Source organism: Coregonus lavaretus (assembly GCF_964263955.1).
Source record: "Coregonus lavaretus genome assembly, contig: HAP1_SCAFFOLD_2539, whole genome shotgun sequence".
NCBI classification, from domain to species: domain Eukaryota; kingdom Metazoa; phylum Chordata; class Actinopteri; order Salmoniformes; family Salmonidae; genus Coregonus; species Coregonus lavaretus.
In genome coordinates, this window is record NW_028157049.1 from 60,578 (window position 1) to 79,489 (window position 18,912).

Genomic DNA, 18,912 nt, shown 5'->3' on the forward strand with positions numbered 1-18,912 from the left:
TTGGTGATTGACCTTGTCTCTCCTCATTATTGATTAGAATTTCCACGACACTTTCTATCTATTTCCTGCTGTGTCAAAGATTGATTCAATGTGTCTCTTTGTAAAAGTGTGTAAAATCCGTTCAGTGTCTCTCTGCTGTGTAAGGTCACATCTAGCTGTCGTTCATTCTCTCCCTCTCACAGCAGTATGTAACCTCAATTCATTCTCTCTCTCTCATCCTCTCTCTTTTTCTATGCAGTGTGTAACATAAGTTTATTCTCCTTCTCAATCTATCTGCCTCTCTCTCTTTGTTGTAAGTAAGGTCACATCTCTCCTGTCTTTTATTCTCCCTCCCTCCCTCCCTTCCTCTCTCTCTCTCTGCTGGCGATGCTCATTAGAATGCCATTCAGCAGAGGGTTTCCTGCTTTTCAAAGTCCTTCATTAGCTTCCTATTCCCAGGTGGCATGGCGATCCACCGCTCCGTCTCATTGGGCGTTCCTACTTAATTCTTATTTCCTCACTTGTTAATTAGCAGAGAACAAATCAGACAACTTTTACCCTCTTTCAACAAGACATTCATAAAAGACAGATGTAGTCCTCTTTTGTTCTTCTCTCTCACCTTTGATATCTTTGTTTCATTATGTATCAAACTAGACTTGACCACACTTTCAACTGCCAGGTACTTCACCAAATCAAATACTCCCTAAAAGGCAAAAACATTTATGAAAATGAACTCCCATTGATGTCCCTGGGTCAACCACAATCTAATTAACCCTCTCCAGTCTCCTGCCACAAACACTTTAAAAGAAACATCCATCCATTAAAGACATGGAGAGAGATAAAAACAGGACTTATTGCTATAGCAACAACTTTAATCAAATGCACTGCAGGTACTCGTGTCTTTAAACTGTTTACTCTAACTGTATTTAGTATCCTCAGCGGCCTTCGGCGAGGCTGTAATTTTGTGCTAAATGTCAGGGTTGTTGTGCAGGCACGTCATATTTTGTGGTGAAAAAATTGCTTATCTGGCAGTGAGAGCTAGTTTCAGCAGTATTCAAATCATTATTACTGCGACAACGATTGTTTATTAATCAAGCCCCCACTGCTGGCATGCGCAAACATACCTAAGATACGAATAAGACATTTATGAATTATAAATCATGCCTCATCCTTAATTTAGTGTTATGAGTTTCCCTCGTGTTTATTCACGAGCGTTGTTGTGATGGGATGGAGATGAGCCAGGCAGAATACAAATGAAGAGTTTATCTGAAGTAAACAAGGCGACAGACAGTGGTACAGACAGACAGACAGACAGACAGAGACAGCCAGGCAGACAGAGAGACAGAGACAGACAGACAGAGAGACAGACAGTGGTACAGGCAGACTGAGAGACAGAGACAGACAGACAGACCGACAGACAGACAGTGGTACAGGCAGACAGAGAGACAGAGACAGACCGAGAGACACAGACAGACAGACAGTGGTACAGGCAGACAGAGAGACAGAGACAGACAGACAGACCGAGAGACAGAGAGCGAGACAGACAGGCAGAGATAGACAGACAGACAGAGAGACAGAGACAGACAGACAGACAGAGAGACAGACAGACAGACCGACAGACAGACAGATAGCGAGACAGACAGACAGACAGACAGATAGACCGACAAAGAGACCGATAGAGAGACCGACAGACAGACAAATAGACAGACAGATACAGTAGATAGAGAGGCAGGCAGTGGAGTGAGAGAGAGAGACAGATCGATAGATAGAGAGGCAGGCAGGCAGTGAAGTGAGACAGGGAGACAGAGACAGACAGATAGAGATAGACAATATGAAGGTAGAGAAGCAGACAGACAGTCAGTGAGTGAGAGAGGGGGACAGAAGACAAGCTGGAAGACAGACAGTGAGACATATAAAGATGCATAAAGGGGACAGACAGCTAAACACATTAATAACACACACACTCCCATTCTCTGACTCACCTGTGATGTGATAGCTGACTTGGCGGTTCACTGCAGAGCTGTCGTCGTCTCTAGTGTTGAGCACCGCCACCACCTCGCCAGGGGGGTCGCTCTCGCGCACCGAGCCCCAGTACCTCTCATCCAGGAAGCTGGGTGGGTTGTCGTTGATGTCTGACACGGCCACGGTCACCATGGAGGTTGAGGAGAGGGTCAGGGCCTCCCCCAGGTCTGAGGCCACAACCAGGAAGGCGTAGGATGGGCACATCTCGTGGTCCAACTCCTTGAGAGTAGAGATCCAGCCTGTGTTGCTGTCAATGGTGAAGGTCTCTGTGGATTGGTCCGGCTCCCCTTCAGATTGCGCCAATGTGCATAGGCTGTATGTAACTTGTCCGTTAGCTCCAGAGTCTGGGTCCAGAGCCTGAACCTGGATGATCATGGTGCCGATAGGCATCCCTTCCATCGCTGTTGCCTCGTAAGAGTTGGATTCAAATGCTGGCTTGTTGTCGTTCAGATCCAAGACTTTGACTTCTACGTCTACGCTGGTCACAGAGTCCAGCTTGGCCTGCTGGACCGTGGCCGTGATCTTGAAGTGGAAGGAGGTGATGACCTCGTGGTCCAGGGGCTTGTCCAGCTTGATGACCCCAGTGTCCCAGTCCACCACCAGGACTCCATCCTGGTTGTTTTCCCCGGTCTCTCCGTTGACCAGAGCAAAGGTGACTGGCAGCGAGGCGTAGCCTGGTGGGGTGATGAGGCGGACGGACCCCAGGGCAGCTCCTATAGGGGTGTCCTCTGGGACGGTAAAGGAAAACTGGGGTTGGGTAAAGGACGGGATGAGGGCGTCAGGGGCCAAGACATGGATGTAGACTGATACTAAAGAGTGCTTGACAGGGATGCCTCCATCTACTGCTTTGACAAAGAAAGACAGGACAGAGTTGCACAGGTGGCTGAAACTCCCCTTGGTGACCATCCAGCCGTTGTCAGGGTCGATCTCTAAGATATCCACCACGGGTGCGTGCGCCTCGCTGTAGAGCGAGTATGTCACTTTAGAGTTGGCACCATCGTCAGGATCATATGCCTGGATCTGGGTCACCAGGAAGCCCTTGCCCACGTCAGATTTGACGGAAGCACGGTATTCCGTAGCTCTGAAGCGAGGGACGTTGTCGTTGTCATCAACCAGGGAGACCCGGACGGTGCAGTAGGAGGCCCTTCCACCCTTGTCCTGGGCTGCCACCGTGAGGAAAATGTCCTTGTTGGCTGGGTCCTCTCTGTCCAGCTTCTCCAGGGTGGTGATCTGACCATTGGCGTCCACACTGAACTGGTCCTTGCCCACGTCATTGATGAATGAGTAGGTAATCTGGCCAAACACTCCTGGGTCAGCATCGGTCGCCCTCACCTGGAAATAATAGTTAAGTTACTTTATTTTAGATGGGGTATTGCACATGTCAAACAAAACATATTACAAATACTATTACAAATACAGTATTGTGTACATCAAAGCTTCAGTAAATAAAATACATATCATTATTTCAATTAATGCTCATAAGCTGAATACTTTAAAATGTATGGCTCTTACCTGGATCACCTTGACTCCTATCGCTGCATTTTCCCGTACCTCTGCCTCGTAGACATTCAGTTCAAACACAGGACTGTAGAGGTTGGCCCCCAGGACCCTGACGTGCACCTGGGCCGTGCTGGTGAACACCCCATCAGACACGGATACATTCAGACTGTAGGCTGGCTCCATCCTCTGCTTTCTGTGACCAGACAGCGTGATGATACCAGTCTTATCATCCATCACAAAGTTAATCCTTTCGTTCCCTGACAGGATGCTGTACTCCAGTTTGTCATAGTCGGAGCTGTCAGCATCCGAAGCCTGGATGCAGGTCACAAAATGGCCCCTAGGGGCCAGCTCGCTGACATAGGCCTCGTAGAGAAGCTGGTTAAACACCGGAGGGTTGTCGTTCATGTCGTTCACCACCACTGTGACCGACACTTCACTGCTCAGCGGTGGGAAGCCGTTATCGGTTGCCCTGACGATGAAGTCATAGCGCTGGACCAGCTCGTGGTCGAGCATGCGGGCGGTCAGGATGAGGCCGCTGCTGCTGTCAATGTGGAAGTGGTCGGTGTTGTTGTAGGCATCTGTGGGGTAGAAGATCTGATAGCGTACGATGTTGTTCTTCTCAGAGTCTTGGTCGGTAGCCACCACTTGCAGCCCCGGAGTGCCGATCATGGCAGTCTCAGACAGAACCGCCTTATATGATGTTTTCTCAAACACTGGAGGGTTATCATTGACGTCATTAACTGTGACATCTACGTCCACCTCAGCACGAGCGCCGGTCAGGTAGTCTGTGGCTCTGACGGTCAGACGGAAGGATGGGGCGATCTCATAGTCCAGGGAGTTGATGACTCTGATGACTCCGGTGTCAAAGCCGATGTCGAACTGCAGAGAGGGGTCTCCCTCCACGATGGTGTAGATGATGTTCTGGCCCTCTGGGCTGGTGGCATTGATTCCTAATATAGGCGTATGTACCTCTACATCCTCATTCACCGTCACTGCGTAGAAGGACTTGTCAAAGACGGGCATGGCCTTGTTCACCACAGTGATGGGGAACTCTACGGTGGATGAGAGGGAAGGGTAACCTCCGTCCTTGGCGTAAACTACCATCTGGTATTCCTGGTTGGACAGGTCAGACTCAAAAGCCTTCTTCAGACGGAGGCCGCCCGTCAGCCTGTCAATCTCAAAGTGTCCGTGGTCGTCTTTGAGGTAGTAGGACACATCTCCGTTGATGCCTTTGTCACGGTCCACGGCGGTGACTCTGAATATGGGCGCACCAGGTTCAGCCTCCACTTGGACAGCAGCGTAATACGGAAGTCCTAGGAACACAGGAGCGTTGTCGTTAATGTCCTCTACCTGGACCCTGACCATCACCCTGGCAACACGCAGATGGTCGTGCTCCCTCCCAGCCTCCACCACCAGCTCATAGAACTCCTGCTCCTCACGGTCGAAGGGAACCCCAGTGGTCTGGATTACGCCAGAGGTGGGTCGGATCCGGAAGCGTGTCCCTGGATTCAGTAGGGTGTACTTGAGGGGCTCGTTGAGGCGATTCCCCACTGCATTGACCACGGCCACTTTGGTGATGTTCGTATTGTTCTCCTGGATGGACGAGGAGTAGAGGCTGTGGGCGAAGAAGAGGCCAGAGTCCAGCGTCTCACGGACCAGCACAGTGACTAGAGCAGTGCTGGAGAACTTCCCGTCGGACACTTTGACATTGAAGCGGAACCGTTCCTTGGAGAAGTTGTTGTTCTTGACGGTGATGATGCCGCTGGAGGGCTGGATGGCAAAGTGCTCCAGGTTGCCATCTGTCAGTGAGTAGGTGAGTTCTGTGGGGACGTTTTGATCTGGGTCCGTGGCTGAGACCTGTAATGCCTCTACTCCTACATAGGTGGGCAGCAGCAGGACAGTTTCATAGGCGTCCTGGGTGAAGACAGGTGGAGAGTCGTTTGTGTCGATCACTTGGATGGTGACCTCAGTGGGGCTATCCGCTGTCAGCTGAGGCCTCCCACTGTCCCTCACGTGAACATGAAAGTTAAAACTAGCAAACGTCTCATGGTCCAGGTTGGCGATAGTCCTGATGGAGCCGGTGCCAGAATCCACTGTAAAGAACATCTTGGCTGTGTCCTCAACGATCTGATAGACCAGGAGAGCGTTCTGGTTGCGGTCAGCATCAGTGGCCTTGATGACCAAAGGAGTGTTGTCTGGGTTCAGGACCACACTGTTGATGGGCACTGCCTCCCTGATACTACCTTGGTAGCGCAGCAGCTGGAACACAGGTGGGTTGTCGTTTTCATCCACCACCCGTATGAGCAGGGTGGCGTTGGAGGCCATCCCAGCCATGTTGGTGGCCTGGACAATCAGGTTATAAGATGCTGTGGTCTCATAGTCAAGGGGTTTTTGAGTTGTGATCACACCGCTATACTGGTTGATCCTGAAGGTGCGTTTGCTGTTGCCATGTCGGATGTCATAGGTCAGTGTGGATTGGCTCATGGCGCTCACCGTGGTGACAGAGGTTCCCACGGCAATGTTCTCTGTGACCTCGGCCTGGTACTCGGTCTGGGGGAACTTGGGTCCGGCATTGTCGGAGAGCGTGACGGTGATGCGAACCACAGAGGTGGCAGAGAGTGGCGGGGACCCGTTGTCGGTGACTCTGACAGTGATGACGTAATGGCCGATGTTAGAGAGGTCGAGCTCGCGGGCCACAGAGATGATCCCCAGAACCGGCTCAATCCGGAACGTGTTCCCTGTGTTGCCTAAAGGAAAACAGACATAACAATGAATATTCAGTGATAAAAACTAGTGTAACTAAATCTATATAAACTGTTTGTATATTGTAATCTATTATCGATATACTGTCTATATCAGGAGTCTCCAATAGGTCGACCGACCTATGAGTAGCTTGCCAAACAATTCTGAAAGTACATGACATTTTCACGTGTTCCACCGCAAACTGTCATAAACAAATCTCACAAGTATCAGACACTGCAAGCTCCCAGCTACTATCTAATCAACACAATATTGACATTATCCCACCTCTGGTTAGCCACTATTGGCTTAAAAAGCCAAACCTAACACAATATCTGCCAATTAATTTCCAGCAATTGTCCCTGTCTGTCTGTGTGGTGCGCACGTTTGTCTATTGCTCCATTTGTAGCCAGTTGATGTGATAACCATTTTTGTAGGTTGACAGAAATGGGCGTACTTTCCCCAAAACCTTCTCAATTAAATGTTAACTGTAAAGTAGGCTTACCTGACAGAAGTATATCATGAGTAAGTATATCATTTGTATCTATTATTTGCTAACTTTGCCATGAAATGAGTAGCAGCAGTACAGAACCATCGCTAGACTGGCACATTCCTCACATTAGACAGTAATTAAAGGGCCAGATGCGCAACTAAATTACACTCAAAAATCTATTTGTTAGTTTTCTAAAAAATTGTCTTCTGATGTGATTTAAGCATGACATGGACTCAGAACATCCAATTTCATTGTTTCTCTATGAACAATTGTAATTTTGAGAGTAAAACATTTATACATCTAAAACCAGAAAATATTTAACTGAGAAAACATAATTTGGTAAATATCAAACAGAATTTGGGAAAAAAATCTGCGATTTAATAGGGCCCCCTTAGAGTGGTTTATTAACCATTATTTTACCAGGTACAGTTGAAGTCTGAAGTTTACATACACTTAGGTTGGAGTCATTAAAACTCGTTTTTCAACCACTCCACACATTTCTTGTTAACAAACTATAGTTTTGGCATGTCGGTTAGCACATCTACTTTGTGCATGACACAAGTAATTTTTCCAACAATTGTTTACACAGATTATTTCACTTATAATTCACTGTATCACAATTCCAGTGGGTCAGAAGTTTACATACACTAAGTTGACTGTGCCTTTAAACAGCTTGGAAAATTCCAGAAAATGATGTCATGGCTTTAGGAGCTTCTGATAGGCTAATTGACATCATTTGAGTCAATTAGAGGTGTATCTGTGGATGTATTTCAAGGCCTACCTTCAAACTCAGTGCCTCTTTGCTTGACATCATGGGAAAATCAAAAGAAATCAGCCAAGACCTCAGAAAAAAAATGGTAGACCTCCACAAGTCTGGTTGATCCTTGGGAGCAATTTCCAAACGCCTGAAGGTACCACGTTCATCTGTACAAACAATAGTACGCAAGTATAAACACCATGGGACCACGCAGCCGTCATACCGCTCAGGAAGGAGACGCGTTCTGTCTCCTAGAGATGAACGTACTTTGGTGCGAAAAGTGCAAATCAATCCCAGAACAACAGCAAAGGAGCTTTTGAAGATGCTGGAGGAAACAGGTACAAAAGTATCTATATCCACAGTAAAACAAGTCCTATATCGACATGACCTGAAAGGCCGCTCAGCAAGGAAGAAGCCACTGCTCCAAAACCACCATAAAAAGCCAGACTACGGTTTGCAAATGCACATGGGGACAAAGATCGTACTTTTTGGAGAAATGTCCTCTGGTCAGATGAAACAGAAATATAACTGTTTGGCCATAATTACCATTGTTATGTTTGGAGGAAAAAGGGGGTTCTTGCAAGCCGAAGAACACCATCCCAACCGTTAAGCACGGGGGTGGCAGCATCATGCTGTGGGGGTGCTTTGCTGCAGGAGGGACTGGTGCACTTCACAATATAGATGGCATCATGAGGAAGGAAAATTATGTGGATATATTGAAGCAATATCTCAAGACATCAGTCAGGAAGTTAAAGCTTGGTCGCAAATGGGTCTTCCAAATGGACAATGACCCCAAGCATACTTCCAAAGTTGTGGCAAAATGGCTTAAGGACAACAAAGTCAAGGTATTGGAGTGGCCATCACAAAGCCCTGACCTCAATCCTATAGAAAATGTGTGGGCAGAACTGAAAAGGCGTGTGCGAGCAAGGAGGCCTACAAACCTGACTCAGTTACACCAGCTCTGTCAGGAGGAATGGGCCAAAACTCACCCAACTTATCGTGGGAAGCTTGTGGAAGGCTACCCAAATGGTTTGACCCAAATTAAACAATTTAAAGGCAATGCTACCAAATACTAATTGAGTGCATGTAAACTTCTGACCCACTGGGAATGTGATTAAATAAATAAAAGCTGAAATAAATCATTCTCTCTACTATTATTCTGACATTTCACATTCTTAAAATGAAGTGGTGATCCTAACTGACCTAAAACAGGGAATTTTTACTAGGATTAAATGTCAGTAATTGTGAAAAACGTAAACTTCCGACTTCAACTGTATATTGACAGCAAACATATTGCGCAACTTTCCTTCTAAGGACCCGGGGAAGAGTTGCAGGGGAGAGGAGAAAGGAAGAATGTGCCTATTTGAAAGCTAGAAAACAAAAATGTAGCTCGCACAATGTTTCCTTTTTTAAAAGTAGCTCTCATGCTAGAAAAGGTTGGAGACCCCTGGTCTATATCTATGTATAGTTAGACACACCTTAATATTTTGATAGTTCTAAAACTCTTATTATAAACTGGGTGGTTCGAGCCCTGAATGCTGATTGGTTGAAAGCCATGGTATATCAGACGGTATACCACGGGTGTGACAAAACATTTATTTGTACTGCTCTAATTATGTTGGTAACCAGTTTATAATAGCAATAAGGCACCTTGGGGGTTTGTGGTATATGGCCAATATACCACGGCTAAGGGCTGTATCCAGGCATTCCGTGTTGCGTCATGCTTAAGAACAGCCCTTAGCCGTGTTATATTGGCCATATATACCATACCTCCTCGGGCCTTATTGTTTAGTTACAATTCCTTTTCTATAGTTGCTCACCTGATTCCATAGTATACAGGAGTTCTGCGTTCTCTCCCTTGTCTTTGTCCAGGGCAGTCACCTGGAGCACAGCAGAGCCCACTGCTGCAGACTCATAGACCGAACCCTCGTACAGAGCACTGGTGAACACTGGGACATGGTCATTAACATCCTCCACATCCACCAACACTCGGGCCAGGTTCCTCCTGTACGGAAACTCCTGGTCTTTTACCTGAGGGAGAAAAATTATTCCAATCATTGGTCTACTAATGCAGGTGTATAGTATTAGATCTGACACAATTACATTTCTCATTATATAACCGGCATGAGGCAAAATAAACACTTGCATATTACAAAATAACTTTCTAAACAAACAGAATCAATAGGACAAATATTCTTGGAGTTTCCATTTATAAAATGTACTGAAGCTTTAACTTCCCATGAAATGAAAAGTGAGTGTCACTGCAAACCACCATGGGTCTTTTGGGACGGAGTAATCCTGTCATTGAGAGACCAGATGAGAATTAGAGGGCTAATGAGATGGATATTTATGCCCCGATGCGAGACTCTCCACAACAAGAGAATGGGATCAGAGAAAAAGCCTGTCTCATACGAGGCACCACACAGGGTGAGTATTAATAGAACCAGCATTAGCATCAGAATTAGCGCTAGGTCTGCTGTCAGTATTATGAAACACTGGCTAGTTCAACACTCTTAACACAACCCACTGGGACTATGAGTGGTATAATAGCCCTAGACTGAATGGTATTATGGTACTGAGGAAGTGGTAGGCGGAAGATCACTGGGTCCATTGGAGATAAGAGCTGTTCTGTGTCTGTTCTGTCTGTGTCTATGCATGTTTGTCTATGTTCGCCTGAGGCTCAGGATAATAGGAGTATCATTGTGGCTCAGCCTTTCTATTAATCAAAGCAGCTACACACAATAGCCAAAACTGTTATACGTGCTCTGTTTGGGGACCGTTATCTTGGACTCTGTAGTGGTTATGTGTAGTCAATGCTCTGTTTGGGGACTGTTATCTTGGATTCTGTAGTGGTTATGTGTAGTCAATGCTCTGTTTGGGGACCGTTATCTTGGACTCTGTGGTGGTTATGTGTAGTCAATGCTCTGTTTGGGGACCGTTATCTTGGACTCTGTAGTGGTTATGTGTAGTCAATGCTCTGTTTGGGGACCGTTATCTTGGACTCTGTAGTGGTTATGTGTAGTCAATGCTCTGTTAGGTGACCGTTATCTTGGACTCTGTAGTGGTTATGTGTAGTCAATGCTCTGTTTGGGGACTGTTATCTTGGACTCTGTAGTGGTTATGTGTAGTCAATTAATATTTATATTGTTAGACCTCTTATCTATTTAGTGCAGGAAGATGTTATAATTATGAGATACTGATCATATTTTAGCCTATACATGTAGAAACATACCTGGTTCCAGCACAGTAGGCACTGCCATGGGCACACCGAATGTCAGATTTTAAATATACTATCTACCTGTGGATTCCACCTAATTAAATCAGTGCTTCGCCTCAAACTGAAATATTTTCCCTCATTAAAAATGTCAAGCAGACGTTCCTACCTCGCTTATCACCACGGTATGATAAAATTCAAAATGACAACGTTTGATCGATAATTACATTTCCCGGAGATGAAGTGATTTGAGAAAACAGTACGACTACAGTGGTAAGATGAGCAGTCGTTTCCTATTTTTACTACCCACTGAACCAGAGGAATGAAGTAAAACAGAGTGAATGAGGGTGATTCATTTTAAAACTCCACACACACACACACAAACACACACAAATACAGTCTGACTCCACACACACACACACACACACACACACACACACACACACACACACACACACACACCTAACACTCTCCCAACCAACACAAAACAGTTCCAGACAGATCACTCTCACATCTCTCTTTCGCACATTCCTTTTATCTCTCTCCCCAACACACACACACACACACACACACACACACACACACACACACACACACACACACACACACACACACACACGGTCATGGTTCCTAAAACTGTCTCATTCCCTTGACGAGGGTGAGACGTTGGTTCATTGCTCTCAGTAATTAGTGTAATTGCTTAATGATGAGCTCAGGTAAAATGAGAACAGACATAGAAGTAGTCTCTGGCAGGAGAGCTGAGTTACATTAGAATATTAAGCTACTGGAATAAAGATAATGTTCTTGACCCACTCTACATCTCTCCTCTCCTCTCCTCTCCTCTCCTCTCCTCTCCTCTCCTCTCCTCTCCTCTCCTCTCCTCTCCTCTCCTCTCCTCTCCTCTCCTCTCCTCTCCTCTCCTCTCCTCCTCTGACAGCTTCAACACATCCATAACCAATGGAGGGCTTTTCATGCAGAATCTTAAGAGAATGTGAACAAATAATGCAAATGGAATACTCCCTTACAATGAAATTCAAGATAACCTAACCATATTTGATAGAACAGTAACGGTCTCAGTCTCTCACCATGACAGTGAGGATGTGCTGTGCTCTAGCCTCGTGGTCCAGTCTCTCTGTAGTATACACCGTGCCAGTGTTGGGGTCAATACGGAACAGCCGCAGGCTGGAGGGGTCGATGGCGCTGTGGAGGGAGTAGGTGAGGCGGTGGCGCTCGTCACGGTCCGACGCCAACACCTGGACCACCTCCGTCTCCGCGGGCGTGTCCTCAGAGATGGTGATGTCATAGGTGGGCTGGGAGAAGACGGGTGCGTTGTCGTTGTTGTCCAACACTGTGATGTGGACCTGGAGAGAGGGAGAGAGGGGGGTTGTGGGTAGGCTATGTCGTAGTACTACAACACACAAACGTTTTTGTCTTCAGGCCATAACATATACAGTCGGTCAGATACTATATTCAGTTCCGTGTCATACAGTACATATTTGCGAGTCTGTCACAACTATTATGTGAATAAGATGTTTTTGCAGCTCATGTATATATATACGCCATGTACCGTATATGCCAGTCGAGACATATGTTTGCTGACGTGCTTGTTGTGTTGCATGTCATGTACTGTGTTGACGGTTGATGACTCATGGAAATCTTGTGAGTCAAGAACAGCAGATTCCCACCGCCGGTGACAAAGGCGGTGGCGTTGCGTAAGAAGGAAGGCGTATTGGGAGGCTAAATATAAGACAGGAGCAGCAGCTGTCTTCCTGCCGGTGAACAGTGGAGATTTCCCCCATTGGGCGTCACGCTGAGCCTCCATCTGTGATGTTGAAGAAGGGAAGTCAGCACAGCCTCTCATGACTGGCTCTACTGTCAGAATGTCTTACAGGTGTGTGTGTGGGCCGGGGGGATACACATGTGTTTGTAGGTGTATTGAACACCCATAGGGATTTAGTCAGCACATCTTGCATTTTTACTTTTTAGACATTTAGCAGACACACTTATCCAGAGCGACTTACAGTAGTGAGTGAATACATTTTAATACTTTCTTCGTACTGGTCCCCCGTGGGAATCAAACCCACAACCATAGCGCTGCAAGCACCATGCTCTACCAACTGATCTACACAGGACTATCTTGCAGGGGTGTGTAGGGACTGTATGTGTATGTGTGTGTGTGTGTGTGTGTGTGTGTGTGTGTGTGTGTGTGTGTGTGTGTGTGTGTGTGTTGGTAGGCAGTGTGTTGGAATGAATAGCAAGGGGGCTTGGACATCGTGAACAGGTACTAGCACGACATGGCCTAATGGACCAACTGAGACAGAAAGAGTTACTCAGTCTGAATAGAGAGTAGAGTAGGTGAGAGAGGATGTTTTTGGCTTCCTGTGCCCTAGCTAGCTATTAGATCTCTGTACTTAATGAGGATTCTCACTGGGCACACACTGGTTGAATCAACGTTGTAATTTCAATGAAATTACGTTGAACCAATGTGGAATAGATGTTGAATTGACGTCTGTGCCCAGTGGGTTGGCTCTCTCTTTCAGGGCACACAACAGTAAAGCCAATTTGCATTTCCCTCCAGCTATCATTCTGATGAAAAGAGGAAGAGAGAGAGAGAGAGAGAGAGAGAGAGAGAGAGAGAGAGAGAGAGAGAGAGAGAGAGAGAGAGAGAGAGAGAGAGAGAGAGAGAGAGAGAGAGAGAGAGAGAAGAGAGAGAGAGAGAGAGAGAGAGAGAGAGAGAGAGAGAGAGAGAGAGAGAGAGAGAGAGAGAGAGAGAGAGAGAGAGAGAGAGAGAGAGAGAGAGAGAGAGAGAGAGAGAGAGAGAGAGAGAGAGGAGAGAGAGAGAGAGAGAGAGAGAGAGAGAGAGATAAATATAAAAATGTGATGTAAGACATGGAAAAAGGCAACCAAACCTACAGTACATGTATGTGTGAATGTGTTCATATTAATCTAAATCTCCAGCATTATCAGTATACTATCCTTTACACCAGGGAACCAGTTTCTCTGTCACCTTGTCTCAAAACGCTTTACAGAAACAATGCCAAGCACCGTAGGAACATGACAGACAGACATGCATGGATATGACAAAAATACAAAATACATATGAATATAAATTATATGGTATTAATGTGTCCCTTTCACAGGCCTAATGCCTGGGTATTGAAAAGCACTGGCCCTGAAAATGACACGGAGCAGGTATAGTGACATTCGCCGTGGAACGGACTGTCACGGGGAAATTATAAGGTGTCTTGCAAGCACATTCCGTATGTCACTGCAATCCATATCCTCTCTATGAAAAGCTAATCCATTCTACTGTGTGTGCGTGTCCTGTTCCACCACAGTCACCTTCTGCATTTAACACACAGTAAACACACATAGTATGTGACAGATCATCTAAAAGAGGAAAGGGAAATAAGATATACTGGTATATTTCTCTATCATCACACTGTATAACGTCCAACCCACTATACAACATGACATTCCTAACTCAAACAGAGACTGATAAGAATCTTCACAATAGCTCAGTTATACACTAACAATCTTTGGACCGTTCAACCACAGTCTGAACAGTGCGAAAGGAACAGAACAGGACAGGACATGGCAGAACAGGACAGGACATGGCAGAACAGGACAGGACATGGCAGAACAGGACAGGACATGGCAGAACAGGACAGGACATGGCAGAACAGGACAGGACATGGCAGAACAGGACAGGACATGGCAGAACAGGACAGGACATGGCAGAACAGGACAGGACATGGCAGAACAGGACAGGACATGGCAGAACAGGACAGGACATGGCAGAACAGGACAGGACATGGCAGAACAGGACAGGACATGGCAGAACAGGACAGGACATGGCAGAACAGGACAGGACATGGCAGAACAGGACAGGACATGGCAGAACAGGACAGGGGAGGCTACTGTCCTCTGTACAAACAGAGGAATTAGACGCGGGGAGAGAGAGACGATTACACTGCTAGTTATCACCGCTCGCCGTGTTCCGATCACTCTAATAGGTCCTTGAAACGCCAGACGCCATCATTAATGTGACAATGTGACGCCATCCATCACACCATCTAAGACGTTTTCCAAATGGCTGATGAAATTTGTTAAAAACATAATGTCCTTGGGAAAAATGAGGGCATGGGAGTGTAGCGTCCGTCCATGAAGGCGAGGTCTGTGTATGTGGTTTCAAAAGTAACTATTAGTAGCATGCATGTGGTTTATACTTTATGAGGGTGTGTGTGAGGGTCTGTGTAAGGGTGCATTTATGCGTGTTCAGATGTACAGGTGGTCGAAAGCTACAGAACACAATACTAACAGTGCCACGTTAACTTTAACTTACGTACTCCAAAATCAACACATACAGGTAGTAGATTTGTCTCTTTCTGAGAATAAATAAATAGGGATCTGATATGTTGTGTCTCCAGCTACCTGTGTGGCTGCAGAGTTGGTCCCGTCCGTCACCTCCACAGTCATGTTGTAGAAGGAGCGCTGCTCAGCGTCCAGAGGCTTAGCGATGATGATGGTGCCCACGCACTTCTCTATGTCAAACAGGCTGTCAGTGTTACCACCTGGCCAGGAGGGGGGAATAGAGAGCAGAGGGGGGTAGAGACAGAGGAGGAGGAGGGGCTGGTTATTCATCTCTCGCTCTCTTTTGTCTTTCACTAAACGTTCTCACTCTTCTTCTCTCTCTCTCTCTACCTCACACTAACAAACAGACTCTCTTACACATAAACGTACATTTTAATAAGGTGTATGGGTCTGTGATAGTGAAAAACAGGGAAGCATACTGAATTGTGGGTGTGACAGTGTTGTGTGGAGTATATGATCTGAATAATTCCTGTCTCTCTTCCAGGGAATACATAAATAGACACAAACACACACAAATACAACATTACACACAAAAGCGTACACACATAAACTAACAGGGAGTGGGCATGCACAATCACAATACAAGTGTGTGTGTGTGTGTGTGTATGTGTGTGTGTGTGTGTGTGTCTTTCAACCAATCTGTGAGTAATTACTAGGTTCAGAGAGACCCAACAAGACTGTGACAGACTGAAGTCTTTCCTCCTCTTCCTGCAAATAACAATTAAGAGACAGAGAGCCAGTAAACGAGAGAGCCCTGAAAGACTGAATTAACAGAGCCCTGAAAGACTGAATTAACAGAGCCCTCAAAGACTGAATTAACAGAGCCCTCAAAGACTGAATTAACAGAGTCCTCGAGGGACTGAAATAACAGAGCCCTGATAGACTGAATTAACAGAGCCCCCAAAGACTGAATTAAAAAAAGCCCTGAAAGACTGAATTAACAGAGCCCTCAAAAGACTGAATTAACAGTCCTCGAGGGACTGAATTAACAGAGCCCTGAAAGACTGAATTAACAGAGCCCTCAAAGACTGAATTACAGAACCCTCAAAGACTGAATTAACAGAGCCCTCAAAGACTGAAATAACAGAGCCCTCAAAGACTGAATTAACGGAGCCCTCAAAGACTGAATTAACAGAGCCCTGAAAGACTGAATTAACAGAGCCTGTGTCAATGGAGCTTCAGGCGTGAACGGGCCCGAGTCTGAAATGAGCCCACTAAGACTGGCTGCAATAAACCATAGCCTCATCTCTGGTACCTAATTGATTTAAATGGACATTTTGGCCTCACGCTGATCCCACTCACAGCTCAGAGTGTGTAAAGGTCATTTGGAGGTGCGATGTAAGGGTCCGGAGTGTTTGTGTGTGTGTGTCGTAGACGTGTTTAACTATTCTTGTGGGGAGCAGAAGTTATTGTGGGGACCAGAAATTTGACCAACTGGGGACATTTTGTTAGTCCCCACAAGGTCAAATGCTATGTCTAGGGGTTTAGGTTTAAGGTTAGAATTAGTGTTAGGGTTAAAATTACATTAAGGGTTATTGTTAGGAGCTAGGGTTAGTTTTAGGGTTAGGAAGCTAGGGTTATGTTTAGGGTTAGGTTTTTTGGGTTAAGGTTAGGGTTAAGGTTAGGGTTAGGGTAAGGGTAAGAGTACGGGTTAGGGTTAGGTTTAGGGGTTAGGGAAAATAGGATTTGAATGGGACCGAATTGTGTGTCCCCACAAGGTTTGCTGTACAAGACTGTGTGTGTGAGAATGTGTCTGCTTGTCTGCATGCCTGTGTGTATACTATATGAATGAGTATGTGTGTATGAATGAGATTATGTGTGTGTGATTGTGTGAGTGTGTGTGTGTGTGTGTGTGTGTGAGTGAGTGAGTGAGTGAGTGAGTGAGTGAGTGAGTGAGTGAGTGAGTGAGTGAGTGAGTGAGTGTGTGTGTGTGTGTGTGTGTGTGTGTGTGTGTGTGTGTGTGTGTGTGTGTGTGTGTGTGTGTGTGTGTGTGTGTGTGTGTGCGCACGCACTAGCGTATGTGGTGCAGATTCCTCCCGGCGTCTCTGTCTAATAAAGCCATGACCTCAGCCCAGCATCAGCTAATGCTATAACGCTCCACCACTCACCATGGGTGTGTGTGTGTGTCCTATTTGTGCTTGGGTTAGAATAAACACTTCCAGTTCTCTATCATCTGTCTCTTAAATCATTATAACTCCAGTGATGCGGTTCTAACAGATTTCCTCAAAAGATGTGCAAAAGGAAGAGACTGAAAACAGCCATGATCCTTCTGCTAACAGCAATCTAGTGCTTTTACGGTTCAGTATGCTGATTAGCATCATATCCGTACCAGACGATTTTACATTCATTAGTGGAGTGCAATATACACTACATGGCCAAAAGTATGTGGACACCTGCTCGTCATACATCGCATTCCAAAATCATGGGCATTGACATGGAGTTGGTCCCCCCCTTTGCTGCTATAACAGCCTCTACTCTTCTGGGAAGGCTTTCCACTAGATTTTGGAACATTTCTGCGGGGTCTTGCTTCCATTCAGCCACAAGAGCATTAGTGAGGTCGGGCACTGATGTCAGGCGATTAGGCCTGGCTCGCAGTCGGCGTTCCAATTCATCCTAAAGGTGTTCGATGGAGTTGAGGTCAGGGCTCTGTGCAGGCCAGTCAAGTTCTTCCACACCGATCTCGACAAACCATTTCTGTTTGGACCTCGCTTTGTGCACGGGGGCAATGTCATGCTGAAATAGGAATGGGCCTTCCCCAAACTGTTGCCACAAAGTTGGAAGCACAGAATCGTCTAGAATGTCATTGTATGCTGTAGCGTTAAGATTTCCCTTCACTGGAACTAAGGGGCCTAGCCCGAACCATGAAAAAACAGCCCCAGACCATTATTCCTCCTCCACCAAACTTTACAGTTGGCACTATGCATTAGGGCAGGTAGCGTTTTCCTGGCATCCGCCAAACCCAGATTTATCCGTCGGACTGCCAGATGGTGACGCGTGATTCATCACTCCAGAGAACGCGTTTCCACTGCTCCAGAGTCCAATGGCAGCGAGCTTTACACCCCTCCAGCTGACGCTTGGCATTCCGCATGGTGATCTTAGGGTTGTGTGTGTGGCTGCTCGGCCATGGAAACCCATTTCATGAAGCTCCCGATTAACAGTTATTGTGCTGACATTGCTTCCAGAGGCAGTGTGGAACTCGGTAGTGAGGACAGACCAAGGACAGACAAGTTTTATGCGCTACGTTCTTCAGCACTCGGCGGTCCTGTTCTGTGAGCTTGTGTCGTCTACCACTTAGCGGCTGAGCTGTTGTTGCTCCTAGACGTTTTCACTTCACAATAACAGCACTTACAGTTGACCGGGGCAGCTCTAGTAGGGCAGAAATTTGACGAACGGACTTGTTGGAAAGGTGGCATCCTATGACGGTGCCAACTTTGAAAGTCACTGAGCTCTTCAGTGAGGCCATTCTACTGCCAATGTTTGTCTATGGAGATTGCATGGGTGTGGCTGAAATAGCCGAATCCACTACAGTATTAAGAAAAATAAGCCATTTAAGAGTATTAAAATCCAACCATGAAGGCTTCAGAAGGCTGTGTCTCTCTGCATGTCTGTCTGTCTGTCTGGAGCCATCCTATATGACCCAATCAACCAAACGCTCCATTTCGGGAAAGGAGGCACTGAGGTTTGGCACGGCGGCAACCGGGCAGACGGAAAAAGAACAGTTCCCTTCCATCAAATTATAGAGGGGAAACCGAACCCTCCGCGACACGGCTGTTATTAAACGCTAAAATTGTTTCCCTCAGTCTCTCTATGCAGATTAGTAAGGGAAGCCGCTCC

The 18,912-nt window shown here is 46.3% G+C and overlaps 1 protein-coding gene across 1 annotated transcript in view; it reads right to left on the reverse strand.

Moving 5' to 3' along the window:
* LOC311125858 (protocadherin Fat 3-like) overlaps positions 1–15,278 on the reverse strand; it is a gene marked incomplete at both ends in the record, with an annotated part of 55,469 nt that extends 40,191 nt beyond the window's left edge. Inside the window, 5 exons of the mRNA XM_084199890.1 lie at positions 1,962–3,333; positions 3,514–6,248; positions 9,311–9,521; positions 11,790–12,065; positions 15,139–15,278. Of these exons, the coding sequence (XP_084056016.1) occupies positions 1,962–3,333; positions 3,514–6,248; positions 9,311–9,521; positions 11,790–12,065; positions 15,139–15,278 (4,734 nt within the window). The remainder of the gene's footprint in view (positions 1–1,961; positions 3,334–3,513; positions 6,249–9,310; positions 9,522–11,789; positions 12,066–15,138) is intronic.
* Between the last annotated feature and the right edge of the window lie 3,634 nt (positions 15,279–18,912).